The 22,214-nt window shown below is 41.2% G+C and overlaps 1 protein-coding gene across 1 annotated transcript; it reads left to right on the top strand.

Annotated features, from left to right (window-relative positions):
* Positions 1–4,062: 4,062 nt before the first annotated feature.
* On the top strand, positions 4,063–4,998 carry LOC144289316 (olfactory receptor 1M1-like). Its single transcript, XM_077857475.1, has one exon. It carries the CDS (start codon positions 4,063–4,065, stop codon positions 4,996–4,998), a length of 936 nt encoding a protein of 311 aa, XP_077713601.1.
* The last annotated feature ends 17,216 nt before the right edge of the window (positions 4,999–22,214 follow it).

Below are 22,214 nucleotides of genomic sequence, written 5' to 3'. Positions count from 1 at the left end.
AGTGAGACACCCCCCAAAAAGCATCCCATAAAACAGTGAGAAAGAAGAACATTAAAATTTGGAAAAGAAGATACAAATCTGTCATTTTTCATACATGATATCATTGTTTTCACAGAGACACTAAAGCATCTGCACAACCTTTAGAACTTAGAAGTGTGTACCAAGTTTTCTGCACCCCAAGTCAGTATAGAGATTGTATTTTATAAATGAAGAGCAAACTGATAGACAAAGAAATATTTTTTTAAGGATTATATTTATTTATTCATGAGATACAGAGAGAGAGAGAGGCAGAGACACAGGCAGAGGAGAAGCAGACTCTCTGCAAAGAGCCTGATGTGGGACTCAATCCTGGATCCTGGGATCCTGCCCTGAGCCAAAGGCAGACACTCAACCACTGAGCCACACAGGCATCCTGACAAAGAAATATTTAGAAAATATCATATAAACGTTAAATGACTTTAAGAACTAAAAAATTAAAATGGGCATGAAGACACATATTAGGTACATATATGTGCAGATTAGGTAGTCTTGCAGGCACTCACTATGGTGAGAATCATAGAATATTGCATACTTAGCACAGCTCTATCTGCATAATGAATACTTAATACCTTATAACCGTTATTGGTACTAATATATTTAAAAGCTTCATCATGGAAATATTGAGTACCACATTATCCCTCTGTCAACCAAGAATGATGAGTCTGAAGGAAGTTAATGTTCTCAGGACAAACTTCTTTCCTGCAAGGGTGCTAGACTCAGAGGCACACTAGGGAAGATGAGCTAATTGTGTTCCCTCCAACAAGGTTCTCTGGGGATTATGCCTCAGGGGGTCAGAGAGTCTGGTATAAACTGTGGTGGTGGTTCTGTTTTGTGCTCCCAGAGAAAACATGCTCCTCCGCCACAGGCACAAGACAAAGTTGAGGTAGCAGCAGCTCCTATCCCCTGGAAACACAACACTCAGGGGCTGAGAGGTCTGGAATCTGCCAGGGGTACAGTAGCCACCTGTCAAGTAAGTGTGTCAGGAAGACAAGCTGCAAAGGAGTGGTCTCAGGGAAGATCTCTCCCTGGAACTTCTCAGACATCGAGGGAATGTCTGCTCAGTGTTCCCTGCCAGAGCTTAGAGTGCTTGGTGTCACAGCCTCATGGGTGGACAGGGTGTGAGCTGGTTAAGAGAGTGGGCACCAGAGCCAGAGCCTAGGGTGAATTCTATCTCCATGCAGGAGTGAGGTGCAAAGTCTCAACTGCCTGCCCCATGCACTAGCTGAGGGTTCAGTGGGGTGGTATGTGTCAAGTGATTAGCTCAAATGTGCATTTCCATCAAATAAATATCATTGTCCCACTCAAAGTTGATTTGGGTAGGTCCTATAGGAGGAGAGAGCAGGGGGTTCAACCTAAATCAGCAATCCTCAATGGGAGGCAATTTCAATTCCTTCCCAAGGGGCTTTATTGCAGCTGGGGGTGAGAAGGTGTTACTGGCCAGGGGTGATGCTCAAAGTCCTGCAATAACACATAGGGAGGTCCCCACCATAAAAAGTTATCTGGCCCCAAATGTCAATAGAGCCCAAGTTGAGAATTCCTGGGTTTGACCAATAGACAGATGAGCGAGAAAGGGATCCTTGCAGACATAAAGGTAATGCAAAGTTGGGGCAGAGGCTTCTAGGCAGGAGGAACAACAGGTGCAATGGCTCTAAGGCAGAGATAAAACCAGGAAGATGGAAACTGAGGTCTGGGAATGAGAGGAACAGTGGTGAGCCATGGAAAAGTTGGATTGGATCCCCACCTACATTATCAGGGAGTCACTTTTTGCAGGACTGCATGGGGGATGGCAAGAGTGGCCATGGGGAGTCCACAGTGACCTGCTTTGGAATGCTTGCTCTGGGAATGAATTTTCTGCTTCTGTCCAAGAGATGAAGACAATGTTTAAAAATCCATAAATTTGGAACTGTTGGGAAGTGAGAGGCAAGACAGGAGTGGACTGCAGTGCCCAGGCCTCAATGCCCAGTTGTGCAGGTTATGTGCTCTGTAGAATGGTGCAATGCATGACTCCCAGGGCCAACCTCAGCAACTCTGGCAGAGGGATGCCATTTCAGACCTTGTGAGACAAGAGGGACTGGGAGTGTCTGAGAATGATGTCCAGGAAGCAACAGGATAATCAGGCAGGAATTTGAAAAGAGGTGGGTGCTGAGCCAGAAATTCAGAATGAATTTAATTCATCGAATGAAAAATGTAAGTATGGAAGAAAATGGAGACTTCTACCCTTGCCCACGCACTAAGACACCTGCCACTTGTATTACAGATATTTTCATATCACAGATGTACCCTGAGTATACCATGTCATATGGTATGTGGACTGCAGGGTAATGGGGGTGGTGGTCAGAGATACAAACCCCCCCCAAAACCCCACAAAACCCCCAGATATTCACTCCCTTCCTCAGCCTTCAGTAGAAGATGAATGGAAAGGTTTGGAGAGTCTATTGTTGTTCACAAGTATGTACTGTTGCTCCCCGGGTGAAATTTCTACCTCTCCACCCCCTTGACACCAGACTTGGCCGTTAAAATGTGCGTGGAGGTGAGAGAAGGCTGTTTCCTGGTAGAGGCTCTTAGGAGCCAGCCTACAATTCACTTTTTCCATTGCTGTGATAACTGGCAGTGTCCCAGACTCAAAGGTTCATCCATCTGCCTGAGCCCTAGAGTGAATTCATCATGGAGCACAGCCATAGCAAACCCGTGATGGGCATGTAGCCCGAGAGAGAAATAAGCCTTCATTGCTGTCGACCACCATGATTTGGGCATGGATATTGCTGCAGTATAATTTAGCCTAAAAGGACTTAGAGTCAGTGGGCTGTCTGGTGGAAGCCACGGTCGGGGTAATGCAAGCACCACCTGGGACATGGGGCCAGAATTTGTGGACAAATTAAGATTGATGTTAAGAAACATAAAATGAATGAAATTAGCTCCCTTTGGAAATAACCTACACCAAGATATAATGAATCTGTGCCATGCTTATACAGCTTGACAAGGAGGCTGATATAAAAGATACATGTCATTGTAAAGTGGTGTCTTTAAATGAAACTTTTATAAAGTATCACATTAATTGTCTCATTTAACCCTCCCAAGAACTTGAGGTTTTGGGAGTGTCTGTCACTGGCTCACACAGCCAGTGAATGTCGGGGTAGTTTTCAAACAGCGTCTGTTGGAACCCAGAGCCCTTGCTCTCAGCCACTAAGAGAACTTAACTCTCAGAAAAATTCATAAGGTTCAGCATTTTGCATATTAACCCATTACATCTTCTCAACAACTCTGTGGAGCAGTTACTATTATTAGTAATCTTTACAGATGAGAATACTAAGGCACAGAGAGGTTAAATAAATTGCCTAACTCACACAGCTAATAAGTTGCAGAACTGAGATTTAACCCCAGGCTGTCTGGGTTCAGAGTGGATGCCTTAATCATTATTATTTATTTTTATTTTTTTTAAAGATCCTGGAAATACTAAACCTATTTACAGGCTTTATTTCTCCCTACCCCCATCACTCCTGAGGTATGATTGGCAGATAAAAATGTATATAATAATTACGGTGTACAACTTGGTGCTTTGATATATGCACTCACTATGAAATAATGGCCACAATCAAGCTAACTAACATATATAGCTCTTTATTTTGTTTTTTTTAATAAATTTATTTTTTATTGGTGTTCAATTTGCCAACATACAGAATAACACCCAGTGCTCATCCTGTCAAGTGCCCACCTCAGTGCCCTTCGCTCTTTATTTTGATAGCATCACTAGAAGTTCCCATTGATAAAAATAATTGTCCATATTACATGCCAGGTATGGATTTAAGACCCTTATACATTTTTTTCTCACTTAATCCTTGTAATGATCCTAAGAGGTTAGAATGATCAGTCGCATGAAACAGATAAGGAACCTGAGGCTCAGGGAGGTTAGTGGGATGGACCATGAGAGGTGGGTGAGAAGAACAATAATGCAATGATCCATTTCTTCTCCAGGAGTCCACTCACAGTTGATGCCCTTGTTTTTGGCTTTTATACTGCTTGGACATGGACAATCAGACCCGGAACTTTGAATTTATCCTCCTTGGCCTCTCTGAGCAGCCATTGCAGCAGCAGGTGTTCTTTGGTCTGTCTTTCAGCCTGTATCTGATTGGGTGCATGGGGAATCTGCTCAGCATTCTGGCCATCCTCTTGGACCCTCACCTCCATAGCCCCATGTACTTCTTCCTCAGCAACCTGTCTCTTCTTGACATCTGCTTTGCCTCCACCACCATCCCCAAGATGTTGGTGAACCACCTATGTGGGCACAGCACCATCTCCTCCAAGGCTTGCCTGACCCAGATGTATTTCTTCATTACCTTTGGGGCAGCTGACAGCATCCTTCTTTCCACCATGGCCTATGACCGCTATCTAGCCATCTGTTGCCCACTACGCTACATCACAATCATGAGTGTCCTTCGTTGTGCCTTGCTGGTGGCAGTCCCCTGGATCTCAGCAAACCTCATCTCCATGGTCCATACTATCCTGATGACCCGCTTGTCCTTTTGCACCAATAGGATCCCACACTTTTTCTGTGACCTCAATGCCTTGATCAAGCTCTCCTGCTCTAATACCCAAGTCAACGAGATGCTGGTGTTGGTCTTTGGGGGCTCAGTTGTTCTGATCCCTTTTGTGTGCATCATGGCCTCTTATACACCTATTGCTATGGCTGTGTGGAAGGTGCCCTCAGCACAGGGGAAGTGGAAAGCATTCTCCACCTGTAGCTCTCACCTTTGTGCTGTCGCTCTCTTCTATGGGACCATTATTGGGGTCTACTTCAACCCTGCATCCACACACACCACCCAGAAGGACATAGCAACCACAGTGATGTACACCATGGTCACCCCCATGCTGAACCCCTTCATATATAGCCTTCGGAACCGAGATCTGAAGGAAGCCCTCTGGAAACTTCTCAAAGGAAACCACTTGGCTAAGCCTCTTTGAAGAGTTTTCTTAGACCACTTTTCTTTTTTAAAGATTTTATTTATTTATTTATTTGAGAGAGAAAGAGAGAGAGACCACAAGTGGGGGTGGGGGCAAGGAGGGAGGGAAGGAGAGAGAGAGAATTCCCTGCTAAGACTCCCTGCTAAGTACAGAGCAGGATGTGGGGCTCAATATCACAACCCTGAGTTCATGACCTGAACTGAAATCAAGAGTCGGGCACTCAACTGACTGAACCACTCGGGAGCCTCAGAACCAATTGTTTTTGAAACAAACTAATTTTTCCCAATGTCAGCATTCAGGATGTTTTTTTCTCTTTTTCTTTTTTTTGGTAAAGATAGAACCAAAATTTTATTCTTCATTTAAGTACTTTATTTTTTGTTGAATATATTTGACATACAACATTATGTAAATTTAAGTTGTACATGTTAATTTGATGTATGTATATATTATAATACAATTGCCATTATAGCAATATTTAGCACCCCTATCACATTACATAATTACCCTTTTTATAAGTGGTTGGAATAATTAAGTTTTACTGTTTTAGCAAGTTCGATGATTGTAGTACAATATCGTCTATGTTCATTACATTGTGCATTAGATTTAACTTATTTTCTACTCATTGCAAGTTTGTACTCTTTTTTACTTTATTATTTTATTTAAATTCAACTAGCTAACATATAGTACATCACTATTTCATATGTAGAGTTCAGTAATTCATCAGTTGCACATAATACCCAGTGGTCATTACATCATGTGCCTTCCTTAATGCTCATCACCCAGTTGATCCCCCCTCCGCCTTCCAGCAACCCTCAGTTTATTTCTATAGTTAAAAGTCTCTCATGGTATATCTCTCCCTCTCTGATTTCTTCCCATTCAGTTTTCCCTTCCTTTTCCTATGATCCTCTGCACTATTTCCTATATTCCACATATGAGTGAAACCATATGATAATTGTCTTTCTTGGATTGACTTATTTCACTCAGCATAATATCCTCCAGTTCCATCCACACTGATGTAAGTGTTAAGTATCCATCCGTTTTGATGACTGAATTATGTATATATATCAGATCTTCTTTATCTATTCATCTGTCGATGGACATCTGAGCTTTTTTCATAGTTTGGCTATTGTGGTCATTGCTGCTATAAACATTGAGAGGAGCATGTGCCCCTTCAGATCATTGCATTTATATCTTTGGGGTAAATACCCAGTAGTGGAATTGTTGGGTCATAGGGTACCTCTATTTTTAACTTCTTGAGGAACTTCCATGTTTTCCAGAGTGGCTGCACCAGCTTGCATTCCCACCAACAGTGTAAGAGGGTTCCCCTTTCTCCACATCCTCTCCAACATTTGTTGTCTCCTGTCTTGTTAATTTTAGCCATTCTTCCCTAACACCTCTTTTCTTTTGTCTTCTTGATGATAACCATTCTTACAAGTGTGAGGTGATACTGCATTGTGATTTTTATTTATGTTTCCCTGATGATGAGTGATGTTGAGTATCTTCTTATGTGTCTGTTGGCCATTTGGATGTCATCTTTGGAAAAATGTCTATTTAGTTTAACTCATTTTTAAGTTGGATTATTTGTGTTTTTGTTATTAAGTTGTATGAATTCCTCATACATTTTGGGTTAACACTTATCCAATATATGGTTTGCAAAAATTTTCTCTCATTCAGTAGATAGTCCTTTCATTTTGGCAATTGTTTGTTTTGCTGAGCAGGAGACTTTGAGTTTGATGTAGAACTATTTGTTGACTTTGCTTTTGTTGTTTGTGCTTTCAGTGTCATATGCAAGAAATGATTGCCAAGACTCATGTTGTGGAGCTTCTTCCCTACACCTTCTTCTAGGAATTTTGTGGTATCAGGTCTTATGTTTAAGCCTTTGATCCATTTCAGGTTAATTTTTGTGAGTGGTGTGAAATAGAGATGCATGGCTTATCCAGTTTTCCTACACCGCTGTTGAAGAAACTATACTTTCTTCATTGAGTGTTCTTTTTTTTTAAGATTTTATTTATCTATTTGTAGAATGAAAGCAAGAGAGAGCGTGTACAAATGGGCAGGGAGGGAAGGGGCAGAGAGAGAGGGAGAAGCAGGCTGAGCAGGAAGCCTGATGAGGGGCTCGATCCCATGGCCCCAGGATCATGACCTGAGCTGAAGGCAGACGCTTAACTGAATGAGCCACTCAGGTGCCCCATTCAGGTGTTCTTTATCCCCTTGTTAAATATTAGTTGAAATTAAAAGCTTTTCAGGGTGATTTTTCTTGGTTCACAGACACAACATTAAATAATTCAAAAAGTATCCCCTTTTAAATTTTTTAAATAAATTTATTTTTTATTGGCGTTCAATTTGCCAACATACAGAATAACACCCAGTGCTCATCCCGTGAAGTACCCCCCTCAGTGCCCACCATCCAGTCACCCCCACCCCCTGCCCTCCTCCCCTTCCACCACCCCTAGTTCGTTTCCCAGAGTTAGGAGTCTTCCATGTTCTGTCTCCCTTTCTGATATTTCCTACCCATTCTCTTCTCCCTTCCCCTCTATTCCCTTTCACTATTATTTATATTCCCCAAATGAATGAGCATGCCTGAGTGGTTTAGCTCCCCTTTTAAATTATTGCCATTCTTTTGATTATACGTTGAGAACATTCTGGTTTGATGCTACTATGTCTATAACACTTTTCACAGGATATCCCTTTGGAAAATGATAAGGAGGGTTTTGGGCTCAGAATATTCAACAGTCAACAGTAGCTAGTTTAAACGAATTTAAACAACATTCTTTCATTTTTGAGATTTCCTCTTTTTACTCTTATCTTCTGTATTATTGGTTGGGGTTCAGGTAGGAAAAGGGAAAGCATGCTATGGCTGATACACTTGGTTATGTCAAATAGTTTGGGTTTTCTATGTACCATAGTAATCTATTAACTTGTAACAAAGAACTTCATAGGCTTAAGAAGTTGAAAAAAAGAAAACTACTGAGGAAATAAAAGCATTGCTGTACTTGGATGTGGCAAAATTTGACTCAAGTAACTGAGGAATGGGAGAGGTTGGGTCAGACAGATTGCCTGTGCTGGGATTTCATGATAATGTGGGGGCATTGGCTTCAAAATTGGACAGATTTGGGTTCAAATTCCCCATTCGCTCATGAATAAGCTGAATGTCTCTTTCTCTCTCTTTTAAATATTTTATTTATTTATTTGTGAGAGACACACAGAGAGAGGCAGAGGGAGAAGCAGGATCCTCACAGGGAGCCCGATGTGGGACCTGATGCCCGGACCAGGGATCATGCCCTAAGCCAAAGGCAGACACCCAACTACTGAGCCACCCAGGTGTCCCAAGCTGAATGTCTCTTATCTGCTCACTTTCCCTTTGAGTGTGAGTTTTCTTTTTCATAAAGTGGGAGCTGTTCAATTATCCTTCTAGTTGCTGCTGCAAGCTACTTCATGTCTCAACACTACTGTGTTCTCACCTGTAAAGTGAAGTTCATTACGGTTCCCTTTCTCCAGGTGGTCATGAGATTTCTATCCAATAAATGTAAATCACCTGTTAAAGGACTCTGTGCATAATAAGCACTGGACAAATCAGCCTTCAGTGGCTCAAAAAAGATGGACATCACACATTTAAGAAGCAAAGGATGTATTTTAATGAAGTATGCTTGATTGTCCTTCACGGTCTTTTTTTTCAAACAAGTGTTGCAAAGTTATTTGTTGAACTGATTTTTAAATGTTTTTTTTTTACACTCACCCATTTTTTTATTTCTTATTTTTTGATAATAAATTATTTTTTTTATTGGTGTTCAATTTGCCAACATACAGAACTCTTTTCTAATGGAACCACAAGGCACTGAAAAAATAAAAGCCCCTAGGATTTGAGGTTTTGTGAATTTATGAGAAATAACAGGATTTTATATGGAAGAAAACACCGACATAAAAACAAAGATTGTGTGGTGCTTCTGAGAGTGAATACTCACCTTTGTGCCAGAGATATAAAGTGTTTATTTTTAAGGAGAGGGCTTACGGAAAGAAAAAATGAAGACTCATTGAATGTAACTTTTGCTACTTTATTTTTACTTTTAATTTTTTTGTTACTTTATTTTTATTTTTGAAGTAATCCTTTCAACAAGTTCTACTGTATCCGCAGATGTTTTGTTTTTATCACCTTACTGGACTTTGGAAAACAAAAGTTCTGCCAAACTGAACATTCGTGAACAAATCCTGTCCCACTTAACCTTCTGGATTTCTCCAGGGTAATGATCTCCCTTCTCCATCACATTGTGTACTCCACAGGGAAAGGCATCTGGCTTCATTCATCTTTGTACTTTGATGCCAGGCACACAGTAAAGTGTTCAATGAATATTTGCATATTTCTGACTTAATGTGAGTATGTCTTTTTTTTTTTTTTTAAAGATTTTATTTATTCCCGAGAGACACACAGAGAAGCAGAGACAGAGGGAGAAGGAGGTTCCTCACAGGGAGCCCGATGTGGAACTCGATCCCCGGACCAGGATCACTCCCTGAGCCAAAGGCAGAGGCTCAACAGCTGAGCCATCCAGGCGTCCCAGTGAGGATGTCCTTAAACTAGACTTGTAGAGACATAGGTAGAGGGGGAAGCAGGCTCCTTGTGCGGAGCCTGATTCAGGACTCGATCCCAGGACTCCGAGATCATGACCTGAGCCAAAGGCAGATGCTCAACTGCTGAGCCACCCAGGTGCCCCCAGACTCGTTCTTATTTATTTATTTATTTATTTATTTATTTATTTATTTATTTATTTATTATAGTCAGAGAGAGAGAGAGAGAGAGAGAGGCAGAGACACAGGCAGAGGGAGAAGCAGGCTCCATGCACCGGGAGCCCGATGTGGGATTCGATCCCGGGTCTCCAGGATCGCGCCCTGGGCCAAAGGCAGGCGTCAAACCGCTGCGCCACCCAGGGATCCCAGACTCGTTCTTTTATGTGCTGCTGTAACAGGTAAGATGTAGATAATTCAGGTCGAAGATATTCCTTTCATCCTTATCATTTCTAATCTTTATAATCCCTCCAATTTTTTCAAGGCCTAAATTTGTTCATATACTCTCAATCTTACTTCTATAGATCTTTCCAGTGTGTCTAAATACCCTAGGGTTCACTTTTTTTCAGTTAACATATTCATATCCCCTGATAAATATAAATGTCAGCCCATTATGCCAAAGACAGCCATTCATACTTGGTATAAATTCGTATGGTGAAAAGTCATTGCCTTGAGGGACTAGACACCAGAAAAGTCCTGGTAAGCAGACAAGATTGGGAAGTGAAAGTATTAAATTCTATCACATGGAGATAGCATAGATCTGCCCAAACTCTCCCAGTCATAGGACAAGGGTCAGGACTGGTTGAATGCCTTGGGCTTTCATGAAGTAGGAGCCATGTCAAGAATCAGAAATTCCACAAGGGAGAAGGCAAGACCAAGGAGAAATAGGAAAGGAACAAAACACTGCTGAGAACCTTTTTTTTTTTATTTTCTTACCTCTGTGCCAGAGATGTGGGTCAAGGATGTTCCAGGTAGATTTAAAGGTGTAACAGAAAGATAACAGAAGAGGATACAGCCTCTTCCCTAAACAGTTTTGATAAGATCCCTGCCTAAATGCAAACTGTACCATTGGTGGTGGTGTGTATTCAGTGAGCACTCACTACATGAAGCACCATGGTGAAGACCAGGGACCCATAGTGAACAAAGCCGACCCAGCCTTGTGTGTAGGAGAGATGGCAAGTTGAATACAGATGGAGCAGTGAAGGGCAAATTATGAGAGCATTCTGGAAGCTCAAGGGGCCAACTGACCCAGATCAGAGAGTGTGGAAGACTTCCAAGGGATGGTAACATCTAACCCAAGGCCTGAAAAATGCATAGAAATGAGCCATCTAAGAGAGTGATGGGAAATACAAGTGTCTGGGTTATTCCCCTGGTTTATTCTCTTCCTGCCACCAAGATTCCCTCCTCATCCTTTTCTTTTTCCTGGTATCACCTATAAGTCTCCCTGAGTCACTCATCTTTGTTCTTCTCATGACAGTAGAGACTCTTTGAGCACCCACTATGGGTCATATACTATTCTTCTGGCTTTATAGACAGAGCGCATTGAATGCCCTTACTAGGGGGTAAGGTTTCACATTCCTAATCACACAGATGGGGAAGCTGAGGCACAGAGAAGCTGAGACCATTACTCCAAGTCTACATTCAGTTTATATTACTTTGTTAGTGCTTCCACAGCAAAGTACTGCAGATTGTGCATCTTAAATAACAAACATTTATTTTATAACAGTTCTGGAGGCTGGAAGTCCAAGAGCAAGTTGTCAGAAGATTGTTTCTCCTGAGGTCTCTCTCCATGGATTGTAAATGGCCATCTTCTCCCTGTGTGTTCACATGATCTTTCCATCTGCATCTGTCTGTGTTCAAATTTCCTCTTCTTGTAAGGACACCAGTCATATTGCATTAGGATCTACCCATATGACCTTATTTTACCTTAATCACCTCTTTAGAGAGCCTATCTCCAAAAACAGTTACATTCTGATGTACCAGGGATTAGGACTTCAACATATGAGTTTTGGAAGGACACAGCTCCTAAGATAGCCTTCAACTGGAGCAAGCCCAAGATGAAGTCTCCAAGCTGACAGATCTGAACAAGCCACTCTCCTCCAAGGTACAAGGAAATGAGACTTCTTAGGTATGGCCAGTCCTATGAGTAGAACCACATGTTGCTGAATTCCTGCCTTCCCGATTCACAAAAGGGTCTGTGGCTGTGCTCAGATATTCTGAACTCATCAAGAAAATGTTGGCAATTGCTCTCCATCCCAGTCCTGCTAGGCACAACTTTCAGCAGAGACTGTACCTTTTGTAATAAAAGCCCTAGTCTCCTAGGCAATTATGATCAATGAAAGCTTCAACCATTCCATGAAAAGAAGGTAAGATGAATAGGCCAGATGCACATCAGAACCCACTGATTAATCCTAGTACCACTAAAAGCATGTCTGTCAGGCATTATATTCCTCCCGATATGAAGCAATAGAAAACACACAACACTCCTTATCAAGTAATGTTGCCCAAAAGAACTTGAATCCAATCAAGCTTTTATCTTTAACCACTAACAGTTTATAACAGGAAATACAGCAGTTTGAGTCTGCCAACACAGGCAACACCCTTTTTGAACTCAGCCACAGTAACTTCTTGCAAGATACATCCACGAAGGCAAAAGAAACAAAAGCAAAAATGAACTATTGGGACTTCATCAAGATAAGAAGCTTTTGCACTGCAAAGGATACAGTCAACAAAACTAAAAGACAACCTAAAGAATGGGAGAAGATATTTGCAAATGACGTATCAGATAAAGGGCTAGTTTCCAGGATCTATAAAGAGCTTATTAAACTCAACACCAAAGAAACAAACAATCCAATCATGAAATGGGCAAAAGACATGAACAGAAATCTCACAGAGGAAGACATAGACATGGCCAACATGCACATGAGAAAATGCTCTGCATCACTTGCCATCAGGGAAATACAAATCAAAACCACAATGAGATACCACCTCACACCAGTGAGAATGGGAAAATTAACAAGACAGGAAGCCACAAATGTTGGAGAGGATGAGGAGAAAAGGGAACCCTCTTACACTGTTGGTGGGAATGTGAACTGGTGCAGCCACTCTGGAAAACTGTGTGGAGGTTCCTCAAAGAGTTAAAAATAGATCTGCCCTACGACCCAGCAATTGCACTGTTGGGGATTTACCCCAAAGATTCAGATGCAATGAAATGCTGAGACACCTGCACCCCGATATTTCTAGCAGCAATGTCCACAATAGCCAAACTGTGGAAGGAGCCTTGGTGTCCATTGAAAGATGAATGGATAAAGAAGATGTGGTTTATGTATACAATGGAATATTACTCAGCCATTAGAAACGACAAATGCCTACCATTTGCTTCAACGTGGATGGAACTGAAGGGTTTTATGCTGAGTGAAGTAAGTCAATCGGAGAAGGACAAACAGTATATGTTCTCATTCATTTGGGGAATATAAATAATAGTGAAAGGAAATATAAGGGAAGGGAGAAGAAATGTGTGGGAAATATCAGAAAGGGAGACAGAACATAAAGACTCCTAACTCTGGGAAATGAACTAGGGGTGGTGGAAGGGGGGGTGGGGGTGAATGGGTGACGGGCACTGAGGGGTGCACTTGATGGGATGAGCACTGGATGTTATTCTGTATGTTGGTAAATCGAACACCAATGAAAAATAAATTTATTATATAAAAAAAAGAAGGGACTGAGGACATTAAAAGATGAGGCCTACTGCACCCAGGTTTAGAGAACTGAAAGAATCAATAATTTGCCTAGTGGAGGAATACAGAAAGATTCCCACTAACATGAGAAATGATAAGAATGCTTGCTCTCAATATATATCTATATTGAATCCTTATGTTGTACACCTGAAACTAATATAATGTTATATGTCAATTATATCTCAATTAAAATAAAAGAATGTACACTATCATTACTTCTCTTCTGCATTGTACTGGAGGACCTAGACACTGCACTAGAACAAGAAAACAAACAAACAAAAAAAGGTATAAGGATTGGACGGGAAGACTCAGTGTTGTCAATATTTGCTAATAACAATTATCTATCTAGGAAAGCCTTGAGAATTAACTAACAATATAGGTTTCCGATATAATTAACCTCAGGAATACAGTATAATAGAAAAAAATCCCACTGACAAAAGCAACAAAATTTATGTGGTATCTAACTATAACACTAGCAAGAAATGAGCAAGACATTTATGAGGGAAACAGTAACATTTTGCTAATGGACATAAAAGAATTTCCAGATAAATGGAGAAAGATACCAAAGATATAATAATGTAAAAGAACTCTCCCTAAATTAATCTGTAAGATGATAAAAAACTGATAAAAATTTTAACATGAAATTTGAAATGCTAATTCACAATTCACATGGACAAGTACCTGTGTAAGAATATCTGATGCAAATATGAAAAAAGAATAAGGAATGGATGATAAAATTAGAGATGAGAATATAGAGGATTCAAATAGCCACTTCTTCATGGCTAAAGACCCTGGCCAAGTTATTTAACCTCCTTATGCCTCTGTTCCTTAAATTTGGAACCTGAGGATGCCTGAGTAGAGTTACGATGACTCACATATATACCTTTTTATGTAATTATAATCTTAGAAGAATATTAGGAACAAAGTACTGACCAAAGCTTAGTCATTATTAACTGCTACAACTACTGTTAGTATCAAAGATAAATGTCATACTATAATACATTATTAAAATATTAAAAAAACATTGTATTATATGGGAATAGACATACAAAATAGTGGAACAGAATGAGTCATGGAGTAGAACTACATATAAGCAAACTTATATTAAAAAGGTGGCACTCCAAATCAGTGGAGTATTTATTAACTCATGTTAGAACAATACAACCACACACCTAATAGAATCGCTGACATCCAGAACACTGTGAACATCGGATGCTGTCGAGGATGTGGAAAACAAGGAACTTTCACTCATTGCTGGTGGGAATGCAAAATGGTACCACCACTTTGGAAGACAGCTGGCAGTGTCTTACAAGACTAGATATATTCTGACCATGTAATTCAGCAATCATACTCCTTGGTATTGACCCAAAGATGTTAAAAATATAGGTCTATAAAAAATCTGAACACAGATGTTTACAGTAGATTTATCCATAACTGCCAAAATTTGAAGCAACCAAGATGTCCTTCAGTAGGTGAATGGATAAACTGTAGTCCATCCAGACAATGGAATATTATCCAGCACTAAAAAGAAGTAAGCTATCAAGCCATACAAAGACATGGAGGAACTTTAAATGCATATCAATATGAGAAATAAGCCAATCTGAAAAGGCAGACTGTATGAATCCAACTATATAACATTCAGGAAAAGGCAAAACTATGGAGACAGTAAGAAGATCAATGGTTGTCAGGGATTAGGGAGGGGGAGAGAAGGATGATTAGGTGGAACACAGAGGATTTTAGGGGAGTGGAAATACTCTGTAAGATACCCTAATGATGACTATATCTCATTATACATTTGTGAAAATACTTAGAATATATGATGAGAGGGAACCATAATGTAAACTATTGACTTTGGGTGACGATGATGTGTCAATGTAGGTTCATCAATTGTAACAAAAGAACCACTCTGGTAGGGGATATTGATAATGGGAGAGTCTATGAATATGCAGGGCAAGGAGTATATGGGAAATCTCTGTACCTCTCTCTTAAATAGGCTAATAACCTAAAACTGCTTTTTAAAAAGTCTTAAAAAATAAGTTGAAATCCATCCTGAAATGTTTGCACAATATTTTTTGGTAGATTAAAGTTTGAGAGCCTGGCAAACTTTCTCTGTAAATGGACAGATGATAAATATTTTCAACTTTGCAGACCACACTATCTCTGTCACAACTACTTAATTCTGCCCTCATAGCACAAAAATAGTCATAGTTGATGAATGGGCATGACTGTGTTCCAAAAAGCTTTATTTATAGAAACAAAATCTATGAGAGATAGTTTTTCAAGTCTTACATTATAGTATAAAAGCACTAGAAAAAAACCAAGCATATTTCTGACAGGAACAGTATTAAGGCACAAGAAACAGAAGGCAGAAGAAAAAGATTGATAGACAAAATTAGTATTTAGAGTCTCTTCAAAAATGCTTGCATATCAATAAGAATAAGATGATCCAATAGGAAAATGAGGAAAGGCTTTGGATAGACATATCAAAAAGAGGAAACTCATATGGTTAATAACCAGTGGAGATTTTCAACCCCACTAGTAATTAAGGAAATGCAAATTAAAGCCACAACAGGAGACCACTTGGCAACCATATTGGCAAAATTAAGTTTTACATGATCAAGTATTAGTGAGGGTGTGGGGAAATAAATCCTCTGACACACAGGTCCTGGGAGTGTGAATTAGCACAGCCTCTTGGGAGTTTAATTTGGCAATTCTTCTTAAATTTAAGAATCATGTTTCCTATGACCTGATTATCTTGCTACTTAATTTGTCTTTAATAGTGTCTGTGGGTAGTAAAAGACATACAAAGATATATAGTTGCATTATTCCTAATAACAGGGAAAAATTAGAAGCAACTGAGGTGTCTATTAGTTAAGTATATACTATACATAAACATAAAATTGAATATTAAACTTATTTTATAAAAATGGAGTGGTCCTACAGCAGTGGTTCTCACCTAGAGGCAATTTTGGCAATATCTGGAGACATTTTTGTTATGACTGGGGTGGGAAGGCTACTGGCATCTAGCAGGTAGAGAACATTCTGCAATGCACAAGACAACTCCCATCGCAAGGAATGACCCAGCCCCAAAATGTCAGTATTGCCAAGATCCAGAAACATTGATCTCTACAAATTAACATGGATTTCACTTTGCAATGTTGAATAAAGTTACAGAAGATACCTGCCGTAATTCACAACAAAAACTCACAATAGTAATCTTATTTTACAGATTTGTGTTTGTTCACGTGCCACATGTATACAAAAGTCTGGAGTGATGCCCATCAAATTCATCATCATAATTGCATGGCTGGCCATTGCATAACTTTTAGCCTTATTTCAATTATTTCATAAAACAAATAGTTGTGGGTTTTTTGATGTTTTATATCTTTAAAAAGACATTTAAAAAAATAAAAAGACATTTAATTGTGCAAGTGCCCTGAATAGGGAAGGATGAAGGTCAAGAGGGCATGTTAGGCAGACTCGTTGGCCCCAGTGGCCAATGGCAGGGCCACTCTCCTGTCAACGTCAGAAGCCAGGGCCTCAAATCCCAAATTTGCAGAGCATTAGACTCTGTCTGAGTCCCTGAGAAGCTCAGGTAATTGACTCATCCCTGGCAGGCAGGGAGGGAAGGAAAGTGAGGACATAGTGTCACTGAGGTTGCCTCCTCCCTTGTAGGGTCCCAAGGGGTCCCAGTATGCCTGTAGCAGACACAGAGGGAGTAGGACCACAGTGAGAGAAGGCAGCAGGTAGGGAGCAGAGGTAGCATAAATAATGGCGGTCAGGCTCAGGTAAACCCCTCTCTCCGCCGCCACCTGCCCAGCTGGCATGCTCAGGGCGGCCACTCCTTGCCTTGCAGCCCAGCCTTCACTTGCACAGCTGTCACCTGCAGAGAAACACCAACCTAGAACGTCCCACTGGAGTGAGGCATTGGCAGATGCAGAGCCTCTACCCCAGGTGAGTCACCTTCCCCGTGTTCACCTGACTAGGAGAGACCTGGGGAGCCAGCATCTGCCCTTGACTCAGTGAAGCCACCCTATTTACACAACCCCTTTTGCAATTTGAGTCGATAGTGTGGGGGCAGCAGGCAGGGCTCCACTTCCTAGCTTCAAGGCAGTGGGATGATTATTTTGTAGGCATTACCCCTCCCACATTAGCTTATGAGGGAGGTTCATTGGATAGGGGAGAAACTGAGGCAGAGACAGAAAAGATGCCACTCAAAGTTAGCCAGGATACCTATCTGGCTTTTCATCTCTTTCTCCTCTCTGTCCTTCCCAGACACCAGTGGTAAATGATTAGGGAGAAGCAAAGACAAGAGAGAGATAAGAGAATTCAGGATTGAGAGGCTGCAGCCACCTCCAGGAGTGTAAACTATCAAGGAGGCCCGAGGGACAGAAGGGGTGATGGCAAAGAGTTAAGGATGAAGAGGAAGAGACAAGGCAGGTAGGAGATGTCTTAAGTGGGAAGGAGGATGCGAAGAAAGGAAACAAATAGTTTCAGTAAGAAGAGACAGCCAGGATGGGGACAGATAGGTAAGACAAGAGGGGGGTCTGAGAGGCAAGACAGACCTAGCCTGTAGCTCTCAGCCAGGGGCACTTTTGCCCCCCAGGAGACATAAGACAATATGCAAAGATACTTTTGATTATCATAACTGAGAGGTGCTACTGGCATCTATGGGTACCAGAGATGCAGCTCAATCCTATAATGCATACACAGTCCCCACCACAAAGAATGACCCAGACCCAAATGTCCCTAATGCTGAAGTTGGGAAACCCAGCCCTGGAGGTGTATGTGGGCAGGAACTGTCCCCACCACTTCCAGTTGGCCAGATCACCTACACACTCTCTCTGGGCCAGTTAGGCTGACTTACAGAAAAATTCACCCGGTGTTCTCTTGGTAGATCAACATCAGGAGGGTTTTAGTCTCCCTCTCTGCTGTCCTAGACCCACACCCATTATGGTTTATGGGTTTTTTTTCTACTTAAAAAATTAATGGGGCTCACATTTTAGAGCAATTTTTGGTTTATAAAAAATTGAACAGAGGGACACCTGGGCAGCTCAGTTGGTTAAGAGTCTGCCGTCTGCTTGGTCACGATCTCAAGGTCCTGGGATTGGCCCATGTTGTGCTCCCTGCTTAGTAGGGAGTCTGCTCCTCCCTTTCCCTCTGCCTCTCCCCACTCCCTTCTCATGGTCTCTCTCTCAAATAAATAAATTTTAAAAATCTTTGAAAAAATTGAGAATTCATCAGTTGCATATAACACCCAGTGCTCATTACATCACGTGTTCTCCTTAATGCATCTGAAGCTAATGATACACTATATACTAATTGAATTTAAATAAAATAAGTTTTAAAAAATTTTTAAATTGAACAGATAATGCAGAGAATTCTTATAGACCATCTCTCTCTGCAGTTTTCCCCCTTAATATCCTGTATTAATGAGGTACTTCTGTTACAGTTGCTGAGCTAATATTGACACATTATTTTTTTTAAATGTATTTTATTTATTCCTGAGAGAGAGAGAGAGGCAGAGACACAGGCAGAGAGAGAAGCAGGCTCCACACAGTGAGCCTGACGTGGGACTCGATCCGGGGTCTCCAGGATCAGGCCCTGGGCTGAAGGCGGTGCTAAACTGCTGAGCCACCAGGGCTGCCCATATTGACACATTATTATTATTATTGACACATTATTATTATAAACAAAAGCCTACAGGGGTACCTGGTTAAGCCTCTGCCTTCAGCTTGGGTCATGATCTCAGGGTCCTGCGATTGGCTATGTCAGGCTCCCTGCTCAGTGGGGAGCCTGCTTCTCCCTCTGCTTTTGTCTGCCTCCCCCTGCTTGTACTCTCTCTGTGTCAAATAAATAGATAAAATCTTAAAAAAAAAAGACTACAGTTTACTTTAGGGTTCATTGTTGGTGTTGTATATGCTATGATTTTTGACAAATGCACAATGTCGTGTATCCATCATTACAGTATCATACAGAAGAGTTCACCAACTTACCTCATCCACCCATCGGAGTTCACCTATTTATCCCTTCCTCCTCTGCCCTGAGCTTCTGGCAACTACCAGTTTTTTTACTGTCTCAATAGTTTTGCCTTTTCCAGAATGAACAGGTACCTTCTAAACTGCATTCTGGATCCCCATCATTCCAGAGGAGCTGTATATGCAGCTCTGGGTCACCTCCTCAGAACATAGTGGCTTCTTACCTTCTCAAACACCCTCTCCCTTTCTTTCTTCATGGCTGTGGATTGTTGTGATCTTAACTGATATGGGGAGGGAGTGTGTGATTAGTCCAGCATGGTGAAGCTGACATCTCCCAGGTCCTAGGAGTGGCCTCTGATGTTCATTAACAGCCACCAGTAAAAGGTAAGTGTGACAGAGAGGTTAGGAAAAGATAAGCTTTTGGGTACCTGGGTAACTCAGTGGTTGAGCATCTGCCTTTAGCTCAGGCTTTGATCCCAGGATCCTAGGATTGAATCCTGCATCAGGCTCACCACATGGAGCCTGCTTCTCCCTCTGCCTATGTCTCTGACTCTCTGTGTCTCTCATGAATAAATAAATAAAATATATTTTTTTTAAAAAGGAAGAGATAAAAAATAATAAAAAGGAAAAGAGATAAGCTTTGGGGTCACTCAGATGTAGGTTCAGATCCTGGTTTCCCCATTCCAGAACTGTGGTCCCTTGGGCAAATGATGTGTCCTCTGTGAGATTCAGCTGTCACGTCTAAAAAATGGGGATCAGGCAGCCCCAGTGGCGCAGCGGTTTAGCGTCGCCTGCAGCCTGGGGTGTGATCCTGGAGACCCAGGATCGAGTCCCATGTTGGGCTTGCTGCATGGAGCCTGCTTCTCCCTCTGCCTGTGTCTCTGCCTCTCTCTTCGCTCTCTCTGAATGAATAAGTAAATAAATATTTAAAAAAATAAAAAAATAAAAAATGGGGATCAAGCGGATGCCTTATAATGTTGGAGTAAAGATTTAATATAAAATGCATAAGCATATATTAAATGCTGGGTCTATTGGATATATCTAATAAAGTGTAGCTATTCTCATCAGGAACTCAAAATCCAGTACCAGAGACAGTTGCATCTCCAGCAGGACACATTATGATGAGGGCCATGGTAAAGTTAGGAGCAAGGAGTTTTAAACTCACTCAGAAGTCATTGTTTCGGTCTATATATACAATGGAATATTACTCAGCCATTAGAAGTGACAAGCACCCACCATTTGCTTCAACATGGATGGAACTGGAGGGTATTATGCTGAGTGAAGTAAGTCAATCAGAGAAGGACAAACATTATATGGTCTCATTCATACGAGGAATATAAAAAATAGTGAAAGGGATTATAGGGGGAAGGAGAGAAAATGAGTGGGAAATATCAGTGAGGATGATAGAACATGAGAGACACCTAACTGGGAAACGAACGGGGGGTAGTAGAAAGAGAAGTGGGCCAAGGGATAGGGTGACTGGGGGATGGGCACTGAGGGGGGCACTTGATGGGATGAGCACTGAGTGTTACATTATATGTTGGCAAATCAAACTCCAATTAAAAAATATACAAAAAAATAAAAAAGAAGTCATTGTTTTGGAAGCACGCAGGAATGAGTGATTAAATCTGCTTTGGGAAGATAGTGTCCAGGATGACATTTAAGCTGAATCTTAAAGATAAACAGGCATTTAATGGGTGGAAGGGGGAAGGAATCAAGATTGGGGCAGAGGGAACATGCCAAGGAATTACAACTTACCGTCTATAGATCATTGCTCTCATCACGATTAAGCAGGGGCTGATAGAGGCCAAGGATGCTGCTAAACACCTTGCAGTGCATAGAATGTCCCCATACCTCATGGCAAAGGATGATATGGCTCTAAAAATCAAGAGTCTCATAGTTGAGAAGCCTTGCACTAGATGCTGGAGAGCCACTGGAGGCTTGTGAGCACAACCCTCATGACCTGGTCTCACCATTCAGCCTCTCCTTGGAGGTTTTTATTTCCAAATCATTGACTTTGACCCACCCCTCCAGATCTCAGGGTGGCAGGACTGACTAGGAGGTTGTTGAGGCCACAGTCCTGGGGACCTCTGGGCAGGTGCAAAGGTGGAGGAAGGATACAAGGGACTCCAGGAAAGAGAAGCCAAGAAACTCTGGAAACTGGTGATATTTGGGGAATACAGCCTCCAGTCACCAATGTAGCTGTTCCCTCCTTCATTCTCACTATCCACCTATCAGGGCTTGATTAGGGACCTATGCCCACCTAAGAGGGCACTGACTACTTTTCCCTTATTTTTTAAATTGTGGTAAAATACATACAACATAGAATTTACCATTTTAGCCTTTTTATAGCATACGATTCAGTGGCATTAATTACATTCATGATGTTGTAAAACCACCACCTCTGTCTAGTTCCAGAACATCATCCTCACAGGAAACCCTGTGTCCATTAGCAGTCATTTCCCATTGTCCATCCCCAGCCCCTGGCAATCACTATTGTGCTTTAAACACCTGCAAGAATGGATATCCCTGGTGGCATTATTCATAACAGTGAAAAAGTAGAAACAATCCAAATGTCCGCTAAATGGTGAGTAAATAGACAAAATGTGGTTTATCCATATACTGGAATGTCCGTCAATCATAAAAAGCAACCAAGTTCTCAGAATGCTACTTGCTACAATGTGGATAAACCTCAAAAACATTATGTTGAATTAAAGAAGCCTGGCCCCAAAGGCCACATAGTGTATGATTTCATTTAGATGAGTGTCCAGAACAGGCAAATAGAGACAGAAAGCAGATTACTGGTTTACAGCCCTTTTAAACTTTATATTGCCTCATAAAAAAGGTCATTTAAAAGTGGTTAAGTTATCCATAAAAAGACATTAAAGTCTCATTAAACTGAAGTGATTTACTGATTCCAGACTGTGTATTTCCTCACTTAGTG

This window comes from Canis aureus, chromosome 19 (assembly GCF_053574225.1).
Source record: "Canis aureus isolate CA01 chromosome 19, VMU_Caureus_v.1.0, whole genome shotgun sequence".
Taxonomy (NCBI): Eukaryota; Metazoa; Chordata; class Mammalia; order Carnivora; family Canidae; genus Canis; species Canis aureus.
This window is presented reverse-complemented; position numbering and strand designations above follow the sequence as displayed.